The following is a 15,102-nucleotide window of genomic DNA, read 5'->3' as shown; positions in this document are numbered from 1 at the left end:
GAGAATTCCTTCATATTTTTTCATCTCACACACCCATGCCATATCAGTAGCAACCTGCAACCCTGCCTGTGTTATAGTGGCAGCCAACAGGAGATAGCTATTGATACCCCTTCCCCAACCCCTCCTTCCCACCCCTCACTAATAATGAAGATCTACTGTTCTTTCCAGTATTCTATGACTTTTACAACTGGATTTATTGCCCACTTCAGAATGCTTTGAGTACACCAAGGGCTATCTATTGCCCAGTTCTGGATGCTTAGGATGTTGTATGAAACTTTATTGTCCTTATCTGGTTGCTTTGGATGCTTCCCAGGTGTCAGCTTGAGAACATAACACTTCTCTGGCTACTATGTGTACTACAAGGTAAGATATCACTCCCATCTGGTCTCTGCCAGTACTTTATGGGAAGCTATCATCCTCTTCTGGATGTTTTGGTGCTACATACTGCTCTATTGCCTTATCCTGGGAGTTTTGGGTACTGTATGTGGATATTTACTCTAAGCAGATGGTACTGAATAGAAAGCAGTCACTCATTTCTGGATGTTTTGCATAGTGCCCTCTTTTGTAATACTTGAATACTGCTTGGGGCTCAAGTGGTCTCTTCTGGGAACATTGAGTATGCTTTTGTTAAGGAATTGGGGGAACTACCACCCGGTTCTGCCTGCTTTGGGTACAGGAAGGGAATCTATGCCATTCTTCTGTTTGCTAACATTACTATGTAGGAAACTATCACCGTCTTCTGGATAATCTGGGAAAGGCATGGTGATCCATCACCCTCTTTTTTTTTTATTTTTTAACTTTTTTTTTTATTGAGAAAAGGAGAAAAAAAAAACAAGTTTCCTCCTCCTCCCAGCCTCCCATTTCCCTCCCCCTCCTCCCACCCTTCCCCCCCTCCTCCCACCCTTCTCCCTCTCCCCCCACTCCTCTCCCCCTCCCTCTCCAGTCCAATGAGCAGTCAGGGTTCCCTGCCCTGTGGTAAGTCCTAGGTCCTCCCCCCTCCGTCCATTTCTAGAAGCTAAAGTTGACACTGGAGAAAGACTGAGGAGAAAGTGTTGAGTATAACTAGAACTGGCCTCTTACCTGTCTGAGAAAGACCTACCAATTGTCCCTTCCTAAGGCAGACATGCTCTTGCATGGCCCACTGACAGGTACAGATCTCTGCAGGTTTCTGGCTTAGCTCGCCAGGATGCAGGGGTTCCTTACAGACTCTTTGTTGACAGAGGCTTCTGTCCTGCCCAGTCCCACAGTCTTTCAGTCCCAAAGAAACACACTGACATCTACTACATTAATTATAAACTGGTTGGCTTATTAGCTCAGGCTTCTTATTAACTAATTTCCACAAATTAACCAATAATTCTTGTCTGTGTTAGCCATGTAGCTTGCTACTTTTATCAATAATGCATTCTCATCTTGTTTCCTCTGTGTCTGGGAAACACTGCAGACTGACTCTCATTGCTCCACCTCTACTTCCTGCCTGGTTGCCATGCCTATACTTCCTGCCTGGCTACTGATCAATCAGCATTTTATTAAAATAATGCAAGAGATAGAATAAAAGACCATTGTCCCATAGAATCTCTTGGTTCAACATGGAGGGCAAGATGGTGAGAGATGGTTGGCAGATATGATGAGGTGACCCCTGCTGAGAGTGAATTGGGGGATAAATAGAATTAAGGCTCCTCTGAGGGTTAGGACTCCAGTTCCCTCTCCATTGACTTCCCAGGTCTAAAAGGATATTTCTAGTTTCCCAGGCTGCTTCAGTCTCCCTAAGTTCATACCTGATCATATCAAAAGATCCAAAAATTAGATCTGTAAAGAACCAAAGACACTACCCTTTGCAGCAACTGCAAATCAGTATACCACTTCTTACTTTCATGGATCTAGGAGTCCTAAGCCAGGAGACTGTGCCATCTGGTGGAACCTACCTAAAATTGCATGCTAGCTTTTAAATTCTAAGTCGAAAGGGACAATGAGCATAACTTACCAGGGTATACAGGCATATCTAGACCTTTTCAAAGGGCAGAGCCAAAGAAGTCTGGGATACGTCCAGCTGCTCACAGGGGCTGGAAAACTCATGAAGACTTAGTGTTCAGTACTCCTACACTTCTGTGAAAGAGAAATATGACTCCCTGCTGGCGATATATATTATTGCTACAAGGTTGTGAGGCCTATTGGTAAAATTCCGACCAGTGTGCCTGCATCTGTCTCCTGCGATGGCTTCATGACTTCTACCTGACTCCAGCTACTCTCTTTATATATCTTTTCCAGCCTGGCTATATTCTATTAAGCCATTGGCCAAAGGAAGCTTCTTTATTAACTACCTGGGGCCATGTTGGTATCTGAGGGCTATGCTGCTGCCATGACCCCACTGATCTGTATGGCCTGTGCTGCCACCAGGTCCATGATGATCTCCAGCCAGAGCTTCTGCGGAGAGTCATGCCTGGTTTCATATTCCTGCTGTAGTTGGGGTCTGTGTTGATGTCCATGGCCCTTGTTGCCATGGGAGTATTGGGAACCATGCCTGTTGAAATCCAAGGGCCACAGTGATTCACAACATACAGAGGGAAATCCCATATCACAGAGAATGTACTGCAGGAGCACAATTTGAGCAAATACCCTAGATGCAGAAAATTAGAAGACAGGTAAATAAAATTTAAAGGGGTCCAGACATTTTTGCAGATATTCTGTCCTTGATAGTCCCCCAGCTTCTTGTAGATATTCTGTCAACAGTGGTTTCATGCTTATAGTTTGACCAATGATTTAAAAAATTACCTTATCCCATAACTTTTGGCCCAATCCTGATGTGCCAAGGCATGTAACTCCCTGCTTGTGATTTTTTTCCTTTAAAAGCCTGACATCCCCAGGGTTTGCTGCAGGACTTCCTCCATTCACTGTGTTGGTATGTTGGAGAGTTGTGGTCAGAGCTCAAGCTTGCCAAACCAGGACCCTTGTGTGTTTATATCAGAAATTGGCTCTGTGGTCTACTGGGGGTTCTGCAACATGGGCGTAGCAATAAAAAGCCACATATTTTTAGTCCTCTAAACAAGTTGGTTTGACCCATCAGCATTGGACATGCATGGTTATATTTGGGCAGGATGTATGTTGGCAGGAAATATGTCTGGATATATGCTTGCCCCTGATTGGACCTAATGGGAAATGCAATGAGTTATGGGTTTTCCTTTTTAAGCTCTTGTCATACTTGATTTTGGTCCATTTCCCAGGACATGGGTATAAACCAAGTCAGAGCCCATCCTCCTTCCCAGTATTTAAAGTTTGTTTCAAAACTGACTTTAAACTGTGATAGTGGTCTTATTCTCCATTGGTAGGTAGATGTGGCATTCCCCTCTGTATGCTGTGATATCTATTGATTAATAAAGAGACTGCATTGGCCTGTGATAGGGCAGAGTAGAGCTAGGTGGGGAAAACTGAACTGAATGCTGGGAGAAAGAATACAGAGCCAAGAGACACCATGGAGAAGCCAGAGGAGAAAGACATTAAACTGCCAGCCAGAACCTTGCCAGTAGGCCCTGAGCCTTGTGGTAAACAATAAAATAATAGAAATGGGTTGGTTTAATATGCAAAAGCTTGCTAGGAATGTGCTAGAATCATTGGTCAAACAGTGTTTCAAATAATATAGTTTCTATGTGATTATTTGGAGAGTCTGGGCTGTCGGGACCTCTAACAACAGATTGGTGCTCCAACGTGTGTAAGCTAAATCCATATAAAACCTGAGAGGGCTTGGAAACAAATTCTAGACACTAATAAACAAAGTTTAGCTGCATTTTTTCGGATGGGCTCTGCTTGCTGGAAGCATGTTGCAGTTCCTTTAAGAGAGGTTTTCCTGAATCAGTGGTAGCAAAAACAAAACAAAACAACAACAACAATAAAAATCACGTGGTTTCAAAACAGAGGCATCCTTGTTTGTCAGCACAGATAGCACTGACTCTTTCAGGAGGTCCAGCCAAGGGACATTTAAATAGGGTTTTTAAGAAAGCATATTACAAACTGTTTAATGGTTCAACATAGAGCTGCTGCATACTTGGAACTGGGGTGATGTGTGCAGCATACAGAGGGAGTGACCATGCCTCTGCCATGTTCAACTGGGTGCAGCCAAAAGGCAAAGCAGCCTTACTCCTAGTCATGCTGACACTTAGCTTTTTAAGAAGTGCTTAGTATTTTAAAAAGCATTCCCGGGCAGAAAAGGATTTCAGATATACAATAGGACAGATTCAGTCATAAAAGACCTCTAAACAAGACACAGTGTGTTTTAAAAATATACATAGGCTTGGGAGAGAGAAAAAAGAGTAAATAGACAGTAAGTGTAATATAAAAGAGTGCAGATAGTCATAGGTTAAAGCAGTAAAGATAATAAAATAAATATTAAACTTGTAGAAAAAGTAATAGATTAAGAAAAATAAGCCACATAAAGATTGAATATACACAGAGAGTCTGGATTATGTTTATTATTGTGTTTTCTTTGAATCTTTTGACTGTGAAGGAGATAAATGTGGACAGGCATTTCATTGCTAAGTTAAACCAACATATAAATTCTTGATTTCAGAATTTAGGTCTAAGGCCATGTTACTTTGGAAAAGAGGTTCTTCTTTTGTTTCCACAGAAGATGATAACCTTTGGATTCCTTCCAGACTAATGTGGTTTGATGGACCAAGACCCTGTGACAGGTCACTGTGAACAACCCCAAAAGCTACTTCACTCAACAAAAAGTGGAGGCAGTTTGGAGAGAATGATGCCCAAACTCTCTAAATGGTTTTTTATAAATGTTTGTTTACATTTAAAAAGGGATATGATATAGAGATGAATAGTTTGCATTAGTATGGATCAATTTAACATCAATTTTATTATATGTATATTTCTGCTCTTGATAAAGGTATTGTGTGCACAGCTCATTTAAACTGTAATGTATAATTAATAAATATAGGTTAATATATAGTCATCTATAATAGTCAAGCTTGTAGTCATGTTAGGTTTTCTAGATATATACAGATATATTTCAGTTAAGTTCAGAGACCTACAGAATATGGCATTTAAAATGTTCTAAAATTTTAGGACTTTTCATGACAATGAGTCACTTCTGCTCCTGGCAGGACCAATTACTTCAAATGGATGATGGACACAGAAGAGGCTCCTTATGGAGCTGGTTAGCCATTTGGGCAAGAAACTGCCCTTGCCTGGAGTGCTTGATGTTATCCTATATGAATTGGACATTCAGGACATTCTGAAGCTTCCTAAAGAAGGTGAGCCAGTCCTTCAGGCTTCCTGCTTCATGAAAGAGTCTGTCAGACATTCTGTAGAACACAGAAGAAAGTGACTGTAAACTGCCAATATAGGTGGAACTGTCTTTGAAATTTCCTGCTTCATGGAAAAGTCTTCTGGATACTATGGGCCTGTAGGCTGAAGATGGAATGGATGCTCCAACAATACAGAAAAAAATCTGAGTGACTGTCCTGGCAGCGAGATGTCTTTGTCAATTCTAGAGTTTTGGAAGTTGTTTACTTAGGTAATATTATATCCTTCTGGAGTCTTTGATGGAGTTGAAGAATATATAGTTGTAATTATAGTTTTCCCTAGTTATAATAAAATATAGTAGATATAAATATTGTAATTGTAATTCTTTTTAGATACCTGATTTTATATGTAATTTTACTATGTTAAAATTAAAACCTTGCTTTTCATTTAAAGAGAAAAGGGGAGGTGATGATGAAGGATTCCCCTCTGTATGCTGTAATTCCATTGATTAAAAAAGAAACTGCATTGGCTTGTGATAGGGCAGAGTAGAGCGAGGTGGGGAAAACTAAACTAAATGCTGAGAAAAAAAAAAGGTGGAGTCAAGAGACACCATGGAGCTTCCAGGGGAGTAAGACAGTACAAAGCTGGAGCCTTGCTGGTAGGCCCTGAGCCTCGTGGCAAAATACAAATTAAGAGAAATGGGTTGAGTTAATATGTAAGAGCTTGCTAGGAATATGCTAGAGTCATTGGCTGAGCAGTGTTTCAAAGAATATAGTTTCTATGTGATTATTTCGGGAGTCTGCACAGCCAGGAAACGAACTAGGGGCCTCTAGCAATGGTAGATGTCCTTTCTCTTTCCCTCTGAGTTTTACTGAGTTTGGTAGTTTCCTTAGTTTTTATTTTACAGATGCTATAACTAAACTTAAAACTTTAATTCTCAACTCGAAGATCAGAATTTTCAAAATCACAGGTAGTGTTTGGAAATAGAAGTCAATGCTGCCAAATCTACTCTTACACTCTATTCTGTATTGCTCTTTGATACTTTAAAACTAAACCACAGACAGTGTAACCGCACAACTCTAAGCCAGAATGAGCGAGCAGTGCTGTTACCTTTTTCCTTGCCCATTGGCCAGCTCTTTCCTGCCCAGTTCACACAGAGACAGTGACTTCTTCCTGTATTTTCTTTATTTTTATTTTTTTATTGAGAAAAGGAAAAAAAAGTATCCGTCTCCTCCCAGCCTCCCATTTCCCTCCCGCTCCTCTCACCCTTCTCCCCCTCCCCCAAACTCCTCTCCCCCTCCCTCTCCAGTCCAAAGAGCAGTCAGGGTTCCCTGCCCTGTGGAAAGTCCAAGGTCCGCCCCCCTCCATCCATGTCTAGGAAGGTGAACATCCAAACTGGCTAGGCTCCCACAAAGCCAGAACATGAAGTAGGATCAAAACCCCGTGCCATTGTCCTTGGCTTCTCATCAGTTCTCATTGTTCGCCATGATCAGAGAATCCGGTTTTATTCCATGCTTTTTCAGTCCCAGTCCAGCTGGCCTTGGTGAGCTCCCAATATATCAGCCCCATTGTCTCAGTGGGTGGGTGCTCCCCTCGTGGTCCTGACTTCCTTGCTCATCTTCTCCCTCCTTCCGCTTCTCATTAGGACCTTGGGAGCTCAGTCCAGTGCTCCAGTGTGGGTCTCTGTCTCTATCTCCATCCATCACCAGATGAAGGTTCTATGGTGATATGCAAGATATTCGTCAGTATTGCTATAGGATAGGGTCATTTTAGGTTCCCTATCCTCCGCTGCCCAAGGGACTAACTGGGGACATCACCATGGGCTCCTGGGAGCCACTCTAGGGTCAAGTCTCTTGCCAACCCTAAGGTGGATCCCTTAACTAAGAATTGTGCTTCCGTGCTCCCCTGCCCAACCTTCCTTTATCCCAATCCTCTTGTTTCCCCAACTTCCCCCCCTCCTTTATATACACACTAGAGTACTATGCTGCGGTAAAAAATAATGACTTCTCGAATTTTGCATGCAAATGGATGGAAATAGAAAACACTATCCTGAGTGAGGTATCCCAGACCCAAAAAGATGAACATGGGATGTACTCACTCATAATTGGTTTCTAGCCATAAACAAGGGTCATGGAGTCTACAATTGGTGAACCTAAAGAAGCTAAATAAGAAGGTGAACCCAAGGAAAAACATATAGTTATCTTCTTGGCTATGGGAAGTAGACAAATTTGCAGGGGAGAAAATTGGGATCTTGGGGGTGGGGTGGGATGGGGGTAAGGGGAGATGGCGAGAGAAAAGTCTTCCTGTATTTTCAAGGGATTTCTGTATTGTTGGGTCTACGGGGGTTGTGCAAAGTTGGGGACAGACCACCAAAATCTAATAAACCAGAAGCAAAATTTATTCCAGGAAAAAAACAGATTCCAGAAAAAAAGACAATTAAAAATTAAAATTAAAATAAAAAAATCTCCATGGTGCACGGACTGTGGTTTAGTTCCGGGGACTAACCACAACAAGGGACTTCCGGGTGTTTTTGAGGGGCGGGACAAGGCTATCAGTCACTTGCAGAAAGGAAATGATGAACATCTTCTCCATCCAATGGGTGTCCCTTCAGGCTTGGCAGGTAAAAACCAGTTTGAATGCACTGCTTTGAGCATCAACTTTACACATTGCTGAGATAATTTCACTACTGAAGTTCACAAACTAAACACACCGTAAGACACACAGGAAAAAACACTCTGCGTTCCGCGGGGTGCGCCTCCCTGCCGATTGCTCTGCCAGTCCTGAAGCATTCATTTCCAATCCGGGTTCCTAAATTTGGGCCCCGGAGATGCGGTAGCCCTGGTCAGGACGCACCCTGAGCTCGTCCTCCTTTAGCGCCTCGGTCGGAGATAACCCGAGTCTGCCGGTTCCTTGGCCCCACGCGCCCTCGCTGCCACTGCCCAGCTCCACTTTCACTTTCGGTCGGAGAGCGAGGTTGGCGGCCGAGGTGAAGGTGAGGCGTCTTGGCCAGGCCGAGGGTAGCGCGGGGCCGGCGGGGTACCGGGCTGCGGGCAGCTGCGGGAGGGCTCTGGATAGCTCTCATCGGAGGGACCCAGGCTCCAGTCGGCAGGACCAGGACTGGCGCGGTGTGTCGCGAGCAGGGGTCCGCAGCGCGCTTCTCAGCGCGCGTAGGGCAGGCGGACCCGGGCAGGTGACCTGGGGAAGGCGAAGGCTCGGAGACACCGAGCACTCCCCAGCTCGAGTCACAGTCAGGCTGGCCGGCCTCAGGCCACGCTCCACCTCGCAGCTGGAGGCTGGCCAGCTGCTGCAGCCCCTAAACTAAGGCCTAATGGCGACCAGGGAGGGCGGGGTGGACCTGGGGTACAGGCCTTGGAGGGCGCCTTGAGGGTGTTCCCGCGAACGGGCTCAGGGGCGCTAGCCACGTCCTGAAGGCCAGTTCCTTACCTCGGACTCCTGTACTTCCTGCTGCGAACCCCACCACCGAGTCCCTACTTAACCTTTATAGAAACAAAGCTGTGTTTGAGCAGAGTGAGTGCTTTTCCTGGGCGCTTCACTCACAAGGTATGCTGCCAGAGTAATTTCATAAGAGGAAGGGAAGGAGCAAGAAAGCAAAAGTTTTCTTAAGCTTTGATGACAGTTCTTTCAGGTTTGGAAAGAAAACTGTGTTTTTCTTTTGAATGCCAGAATTACTGTAGGTTTCGTATATGGGAAACAATTTAAAAATATCTTAAATTGGCCACAGTTGTCACAGCTCCCATCTCCATCCCTTTCCTGCCCAGATTTGGAAATATATCTTGAATTAGAAGCTTTTTAAGGTGGACCTAATAGAAAATTTCTAGTATTTTTACACGCTTTTAAATCCACATTGAAATAATTTGCCAGCAGTGATGAGCTGTTTCCAGTGCTTGTTAACTTTACTGTTTGGATTGTACTGGGGGAAGTTAGGAAGAACTGTGTTCCTGATTGTTCTTTGTTTTGCATTGGTTGGCCTAATACAAACGGGACATCATCCAAACACTTGCCGTTAACTTCCTTGAGGAGCACGAAAGTCAGAATCATCACAGACAGCTCAGTAGGATTTCTGTAATGGCACTCGAGTTAAAGTTAGGTGATAGAGCCTGCCACAAGTTAACAATGAACAATTTTTCATCATATGAAAAAGAAAAGTAATTTACAGTGTTCTTAAAATTACAAAGATCACACATAGGCTCTTAATAAATACTTGTGTTATCCATTATTGAAAAAACTTAAGCATATTTGATATTTACAGCAACCTTGTGAGGGAGGTATTACTCATTTTACAGATAAAGAAAATGAAACAAGAACTAAAGTAACCTCACCAAGGTCATAAGTCGGTGCTGAAAGGAAGACTAAAAGCCATTCTGCCTATGTGTACGTGTGTGTGTGTGTATGTGTGTGTGTACGTGTGTGTGTACGTGTGTGTGTACGTGTGTGTGTACATGTGTGTGTGTGTACGTGTGTGTGTACGTGTGTGTGTACGTGTGTGTGTGTACGTGTGTGTGTACATGTGTGTGTGTACGTGTGTGTACGTGTGTGTGTGTACATGTGTATGTGTACGTGTGTGTATGTGTGTGTGTACGTGTGTGTGTGTGATTATAAACTACTAGATCAAGATGACAAGTGTGAAATGCTGGTGGTGCTTCATCAGAGCTCAGTAGTTTTTATTTTCACTTTGACCTCTGCTCTTTTAATTGTTAGAGAAGCAGTTGCATGTATTGAATAAATTATTGTTTTAGGGAGCTTATTCCCCATGTGTTATTCTTAGAGAATGTTTAATAAAGCCAAATCTTAGAATTTTATTCAGAACTATGAAATGCTATTTTGAAATGAACACTTACACTAGATGAGAACAGCTACTTTTCAAGGAAAGATCTAAACATACTGGAAAATGATCTCAGATTGGTGGGGATTAGCCAGGGGATTTTAACAGTGAAACACCTCTCATATGCAAGTTGTCCTTTAGGTGCTGTGGAAGATGTGAAGATAGATGCAGTATTGCTCTCTATCACTTGACTTTCAAATTTTAACTTTTTTTTAAGTTATAAACTGATTAGCCCATTAGCTCAGGCTTCTCATTAACTAATTTTTATAACTTACATTAGCTCATAATTCTTGTTTGAGTTAGCCACACAGCTAGGGACCTTATTTGACAAGGCAGTCACATCTTGTTTCTTCTGTAGCTGGGTCATGACTGCAGACTAGGACTTCCTTCTTCCCAGAATTATCCTGTTCTCATTGACCCACCTCTACTTCTGTCTGGTTGTCCTGCCTCTACTTCCAGCCTGGCTACTGGCCAATCAGTGTTTTATTAAAATATAATTGACATGTCCCCTGTTGTCTCCTGTGCTCCTCCATTCCTCCTCTTTCTTTCTGTCCAAGAAAATCCCACCTCTGCCTCCTGCCTAGCTATTGACCATTCAGTTTTTTATTACACCAATCACCCATACAGTCACTGCAGCTAGATTTACTCTTTTGCTTTGTAAATGTCATTCTATTCTTACCAATACCAAGTTATTATTGTAATGAAAACACTCCCACATCCTATGTTGTGAGTATTGCTAGGATGCAAGGCCTGTCTCCTACTGCAGAAGCTGAACTGTTTATTTTCTTGCTGTTTCTTTCCCCTGCTTGGTATTGTGGACACCTCACTTCAATTCAGACAAGTCAACCTCAAAGCTGCTGACATGTTATAGGGTCTATGGGACATCATTGTAGCCATGGCTGCAGCAGAGCTGGAGTCTGACTCCAGGGCAGAAGAGTACTACAGGACTGCACCGAGGTTGAATGAGCGATGGTGCTTTGATCATATTCTGCTGCGGCTTTGCCTGACTGCCTTTACCTGTTTAATTCCCAAATGTCCATTTATTGAGCGACTCTAGACCTTCTAATATTTCTTCTTTTTTTTAAATTAAAGTTTGTTCTATTACTTTGTTATTTTATTCTATTACTTTAATTGAACTAAAATACAGTTAAAAATATAGAGTCAAATGATGCTTTATAGTGTGTCTGAAAGTTCTGCTAGCCAGTTGTGCTTCAGTTCTATTATTCAGAGACAGAGGCAGGAGGATCACTGCACTCGGAAGGCTAGCCTGCTTTATGTAACAAGTTTCAGCCTACCCATGGACACACAGTGAGGCTAGCTTAGGCAAACAAGAAGAACGAAGAGTTCTCCCAGTTGCACAAGGGAGACAATTTTTAATATCTCAAACTTTTGGAAGATTCCTCTGGTCTGTTAATTATTGATTGATGTATTTTGACATGCTGTCATAACTTTTAATATTACTGGCTTTTAAATTTGCTTCTCTAAATTTTTCTTTTATTGTTCCTGTAGGTAATTTGAGCAAGGAGATGGTGTCTCTGCCCCTCAAATGGCCACTTACAAGCATGCCCTCTCTATTTTCCTTACTGTTGACGTTTTTAGCTGTGCCATCTTTCTCTTGGTGTCAGAGCAGTGATACAGCATCTCCAAAAGCAAGTAATGGGGCCCCATTCCCTTGGAATAACATGAGACTTCCTGAGCATATCATTCCAATTCATTATGATCTCATGATCCATGCAAACCTTAGCACTCTGACCTTCTGGGGAACAACAGAGGTAGAAATCAGAGCCAGTCAGCCCACCAGCGTCATTATCATGCATAGTCACCAGCTGAGAATCTCTAAGGCTACCCTCAAGAGAGGAGCTGAAGATAGGCTGTCTGAAGAACCACTGAGAGTCCTGGAGTACCCAGCCCACGAGCAAGTTGCACTGCTGGCTTCCCAACCACTCCTTGCTGGACCCCTGTACACAGTTATCATCAACTATGCTGCGAACCTTTCTGAGAGCTTCCATGGATTTTATAAAAGCACCTACAGAACCCAGGAAGGAGAAATGAGGTAACAGGAAGTATTTTCAGCTTCAAGTGTGCCCATACTAAATCTATCATTTAGATGTTTGTTCCTTTCTAACCGAATTCTGTTCAGTCATATTTTTGTCTTTAACCTGTTAAAAATGACTAAATCTTCTTTGCTTTTTTCACCTTATTTTTCCCTTCTATTTTCATTTCTCCAGATCTAACAAACTGAATATCTATTCGTTTATATAATTAGATTTCTGAACTATAATATATATTTAATTCTTTGTATTAGTTGACCTGTTAGGACAGTTCCCAAAAACTAGGTTCCTTAGTCTTTATTTTTCTCGCAGGCTTGGAGGCTAGAACAAGGCCTGTGTTTCCTCTGACTCTGGCTGAAATCTCTCCTTGCTTTGTTGTCTCCTGCTCCTCTCTGCTCTTATTCTTCCTGTGCTCTGTGTACCTAGAATTCTAATTTCCAAATTATAATACCAGTCATATTGCTTGAGTTCAATAACCTCTTCTTAGGTTTATTTCATTTGCAAAGACCCCATTTTCAAATATGGTCACACTTAGACATACTGGAAGTCAGGACCCCAACATGCATTCACGGGTCATATGCTTTAGTTCTGCTTTTAAGGAAAGTATACATTTGGAAAATGTAAGCAGCTGTGCTTCTGGGCCAAGGTTACCTGGTATGACCAGCCAAGGAATTCGTCATGGGCCACAGCAAAACTGAGATTATGGCAAATTTATTGGGAGCAACAAGATTTTTGATACCCTCATCAGAAACAGAATATAGACACAATTATCAGGATCAATACAACTGTAGGTGCCAGGACACAGTGATATTTGTTGTTGGGAGCATAACAGGAAGGTCCTTGTGCCCACAGATCTCTAGAGAAACCAGGAATGTTAAGCACAAAGGATTGTCTTTCCAATGGGAAAGAGAAAAGGCCTGTTCTGTCCAGAAAGCTGAGACTTGGAAGTGGTTAACAGCCCGGTGATCTGTATCATCTGTTGGGCCAGGCTATATCAAGCTTCCACAACCAGGACCAGAGGTGGCTAATAGTTCAAATGATCTCTACATTATCTGTATGAGGACACCAGGCCAGACCCTTAGGCCCTTAAACTAGTATAGGTAGCGTATCCCTAGAAACTATCTTCTTGGAAGAAATGACATGTGCCCTGAGTTGAGTTTCAATGTAATTTTTCTTCCTTGTTATAGGAGGGAAATGAACTGGCAGCCTCCTATAACATCTCCTTGTGCAATGGGGATTGTAATACACCAGGAAACTTTTCCCCAAATTATACATTGGGAATAAACGACCTGTTAAACTTCCCAAGTGTGATCCAGGTTGATAAAGTCAATCTGCACCAGGCTTTCATTCTTATCCCTGTTTGGATACCTGCAGAGACACCCTCCCATCCCCCTTCCACCTCCCCACAGTTTGCTAGCTATACAGGGTACACAAGATTGTCCTGTCTACCTTCCATGCTTTCTTGATTTTTAAGGGAACATAGAGAAAAACACAAATCAGTCTGAAAGCTTCATTAGGTGAAGGATTGCCTCTATTTCTCAGGATTTGAAAGGCACATGATCCCCCAGCCTATATTTCCTGCCTGGCTACTGGCCAGTCAGCATTTTATTAGACCAATACATGTGACAAATCTTTGCAGTGTGCAAAAGCATTCTCCCACAGCAGGTAGATCTCTGTGAATTTGAGGCAGCCTGGTACCCATAGCAAATTCCAGGCAAGCCAGAGCAATACCTGTCTTAAAAAAACTTAGTAATCAAATCTAAGATCTTAAATTAACTCTAGGAATTAAGATGCAAATACCTACTCTGGAGACTTTGGTGCACAACCCTGATTTCATTTCACTTCTTGTGGTTGTAGAATACTTGCATCAACACAGTTTGAGCCCACAGCTGCTAGAATGGCGTTTCCCTGCTTTGATGAGCCTGCACTCAAAGCAAGTTTCTCCATCAAGATTAGGAGGGAACCAAAGCACTTGGCCATCTCCAATATGCCCTTGGTGAGTGTGAACAGCATCTGCTCCTGGGAAAATTGCCCTTCTCTGTGATGTCCAATACACCAACATTTCATTTATCTTTTTTATTTCCTGACAGTTATATTTAATAACTTTTCACTTCACTTCCAACAAATGTTTTTGTTTCAAGCCACATTTTGTTGATAACCAAGGAAAACAATGTCCCTTAAAAATTCAGGTTCTCAGCACAATTTACACACATGGAGGGAATTGTCAGGAGTTCATACCAGGTTTAACACATAGTTTCCTTCACAAGTGCTTTCACCCCCATAATTTCCCCTGACCTAACTGCCTGAACATGAGCTGAGCAAGGACAACATTATACATGGCAATGTGAACAGGGAGAGCTCATGAGGGGCTTCAACCCCACACAAAGAATTACAGACAGCCAAGGAATGCTGAGTCTGGGAGAAATAATCCCCAAGGGAAGAGCACACCAGTTGGTTATCCAAAACCAAATAACCAAACCTAAATACATGACACTAAATAAAGAAGCTGAAAAGATACATACAAATAGCATTAACAGACTTATATCAGGGTATATGTAGGAATATACACATAGATTCATATAACTATGATGAATGAAAAAAGCAGCCATGCATTTGAAAGAGAATGGAGGAGTGTATGTAAGGGCATGGAGGGAGGAAAGGGAAGGGGAAATTATGTGATTATATTAAAATCTCAAAAATAAATAAAGTAATAATAATTTCCATTTAATCTCTGATTACATTAACTATACAGCAGATAATTGTATGTGTGACATTGGATAAACATCCAAAGGAACAGTAGTCTTTTCAGAGCCTGTAATGTCATAGCTGAATAGTAATAGATGCCTTAACTCCCTTATGAGAAGTCATTTCTCTAGTTTCAAGGCAGGTGTGGCTAGCACTCACTCAGATTTTTTAAAGTGGAAGGAAGATGTCCATACCAAAGGAATAAAACCAATCACCTAC

The 15,102-nt window shown here is 42.3% G+C and overlaps 1 protein-coding gene across 1 annotated transcript in view; it reads left to right on the top strand.

Annotated features, from left to right (window-relative positions):
- The first annotated feature begins 8,167 nt into the window (after positions 1–8,167).
- The window catches only part of Erap1 (endoplasmic reticulum aminopeptidase 1), a 33,950-nt gene continuing 27,015 nt past the window's right edge, over positions 8,168–15,102 (top strand). The window contains exons 1-3 of the mRNA XM_041663346.1: positions 8,168–8,236; positions 11,597–12,140; positions 13,996–14,134. Of these exons, the coding sequence (XP_041519280.1) occupies positions 11,614–12,140; positions 13,996–14,134 (666 nt within the window). The 5' untranslated portion in view covers positions 8,168–8,236; positions 11,597–11,613. The remainder of the gene's footprint in view (positions 8,237–11,596; positions 12,141–13,995; positions 14,135–15,102) is intronic.

Source organism: Microtus oregoni, unplaced genomic scaffold (assembly GCF_018167655.1).
Source record: "Microtus oregoni isolate MIOR12 unplaced genomic scaffold, Mior012 000014F_ref0000157, whole genome shotgun sequence".
In the NCBI taxonomy this organism is placed as follows: Eukaryota; Metazoa; Chordata; class Mammalia; order Rodentia; family Cricetidae; genus Microtus; species Microtus oregoni.
The sequence above is the reverse complement of the archived record's forward strand: the minus strand, read 5'-3'. Positions and strand labels throughout refer to the sequence as shown.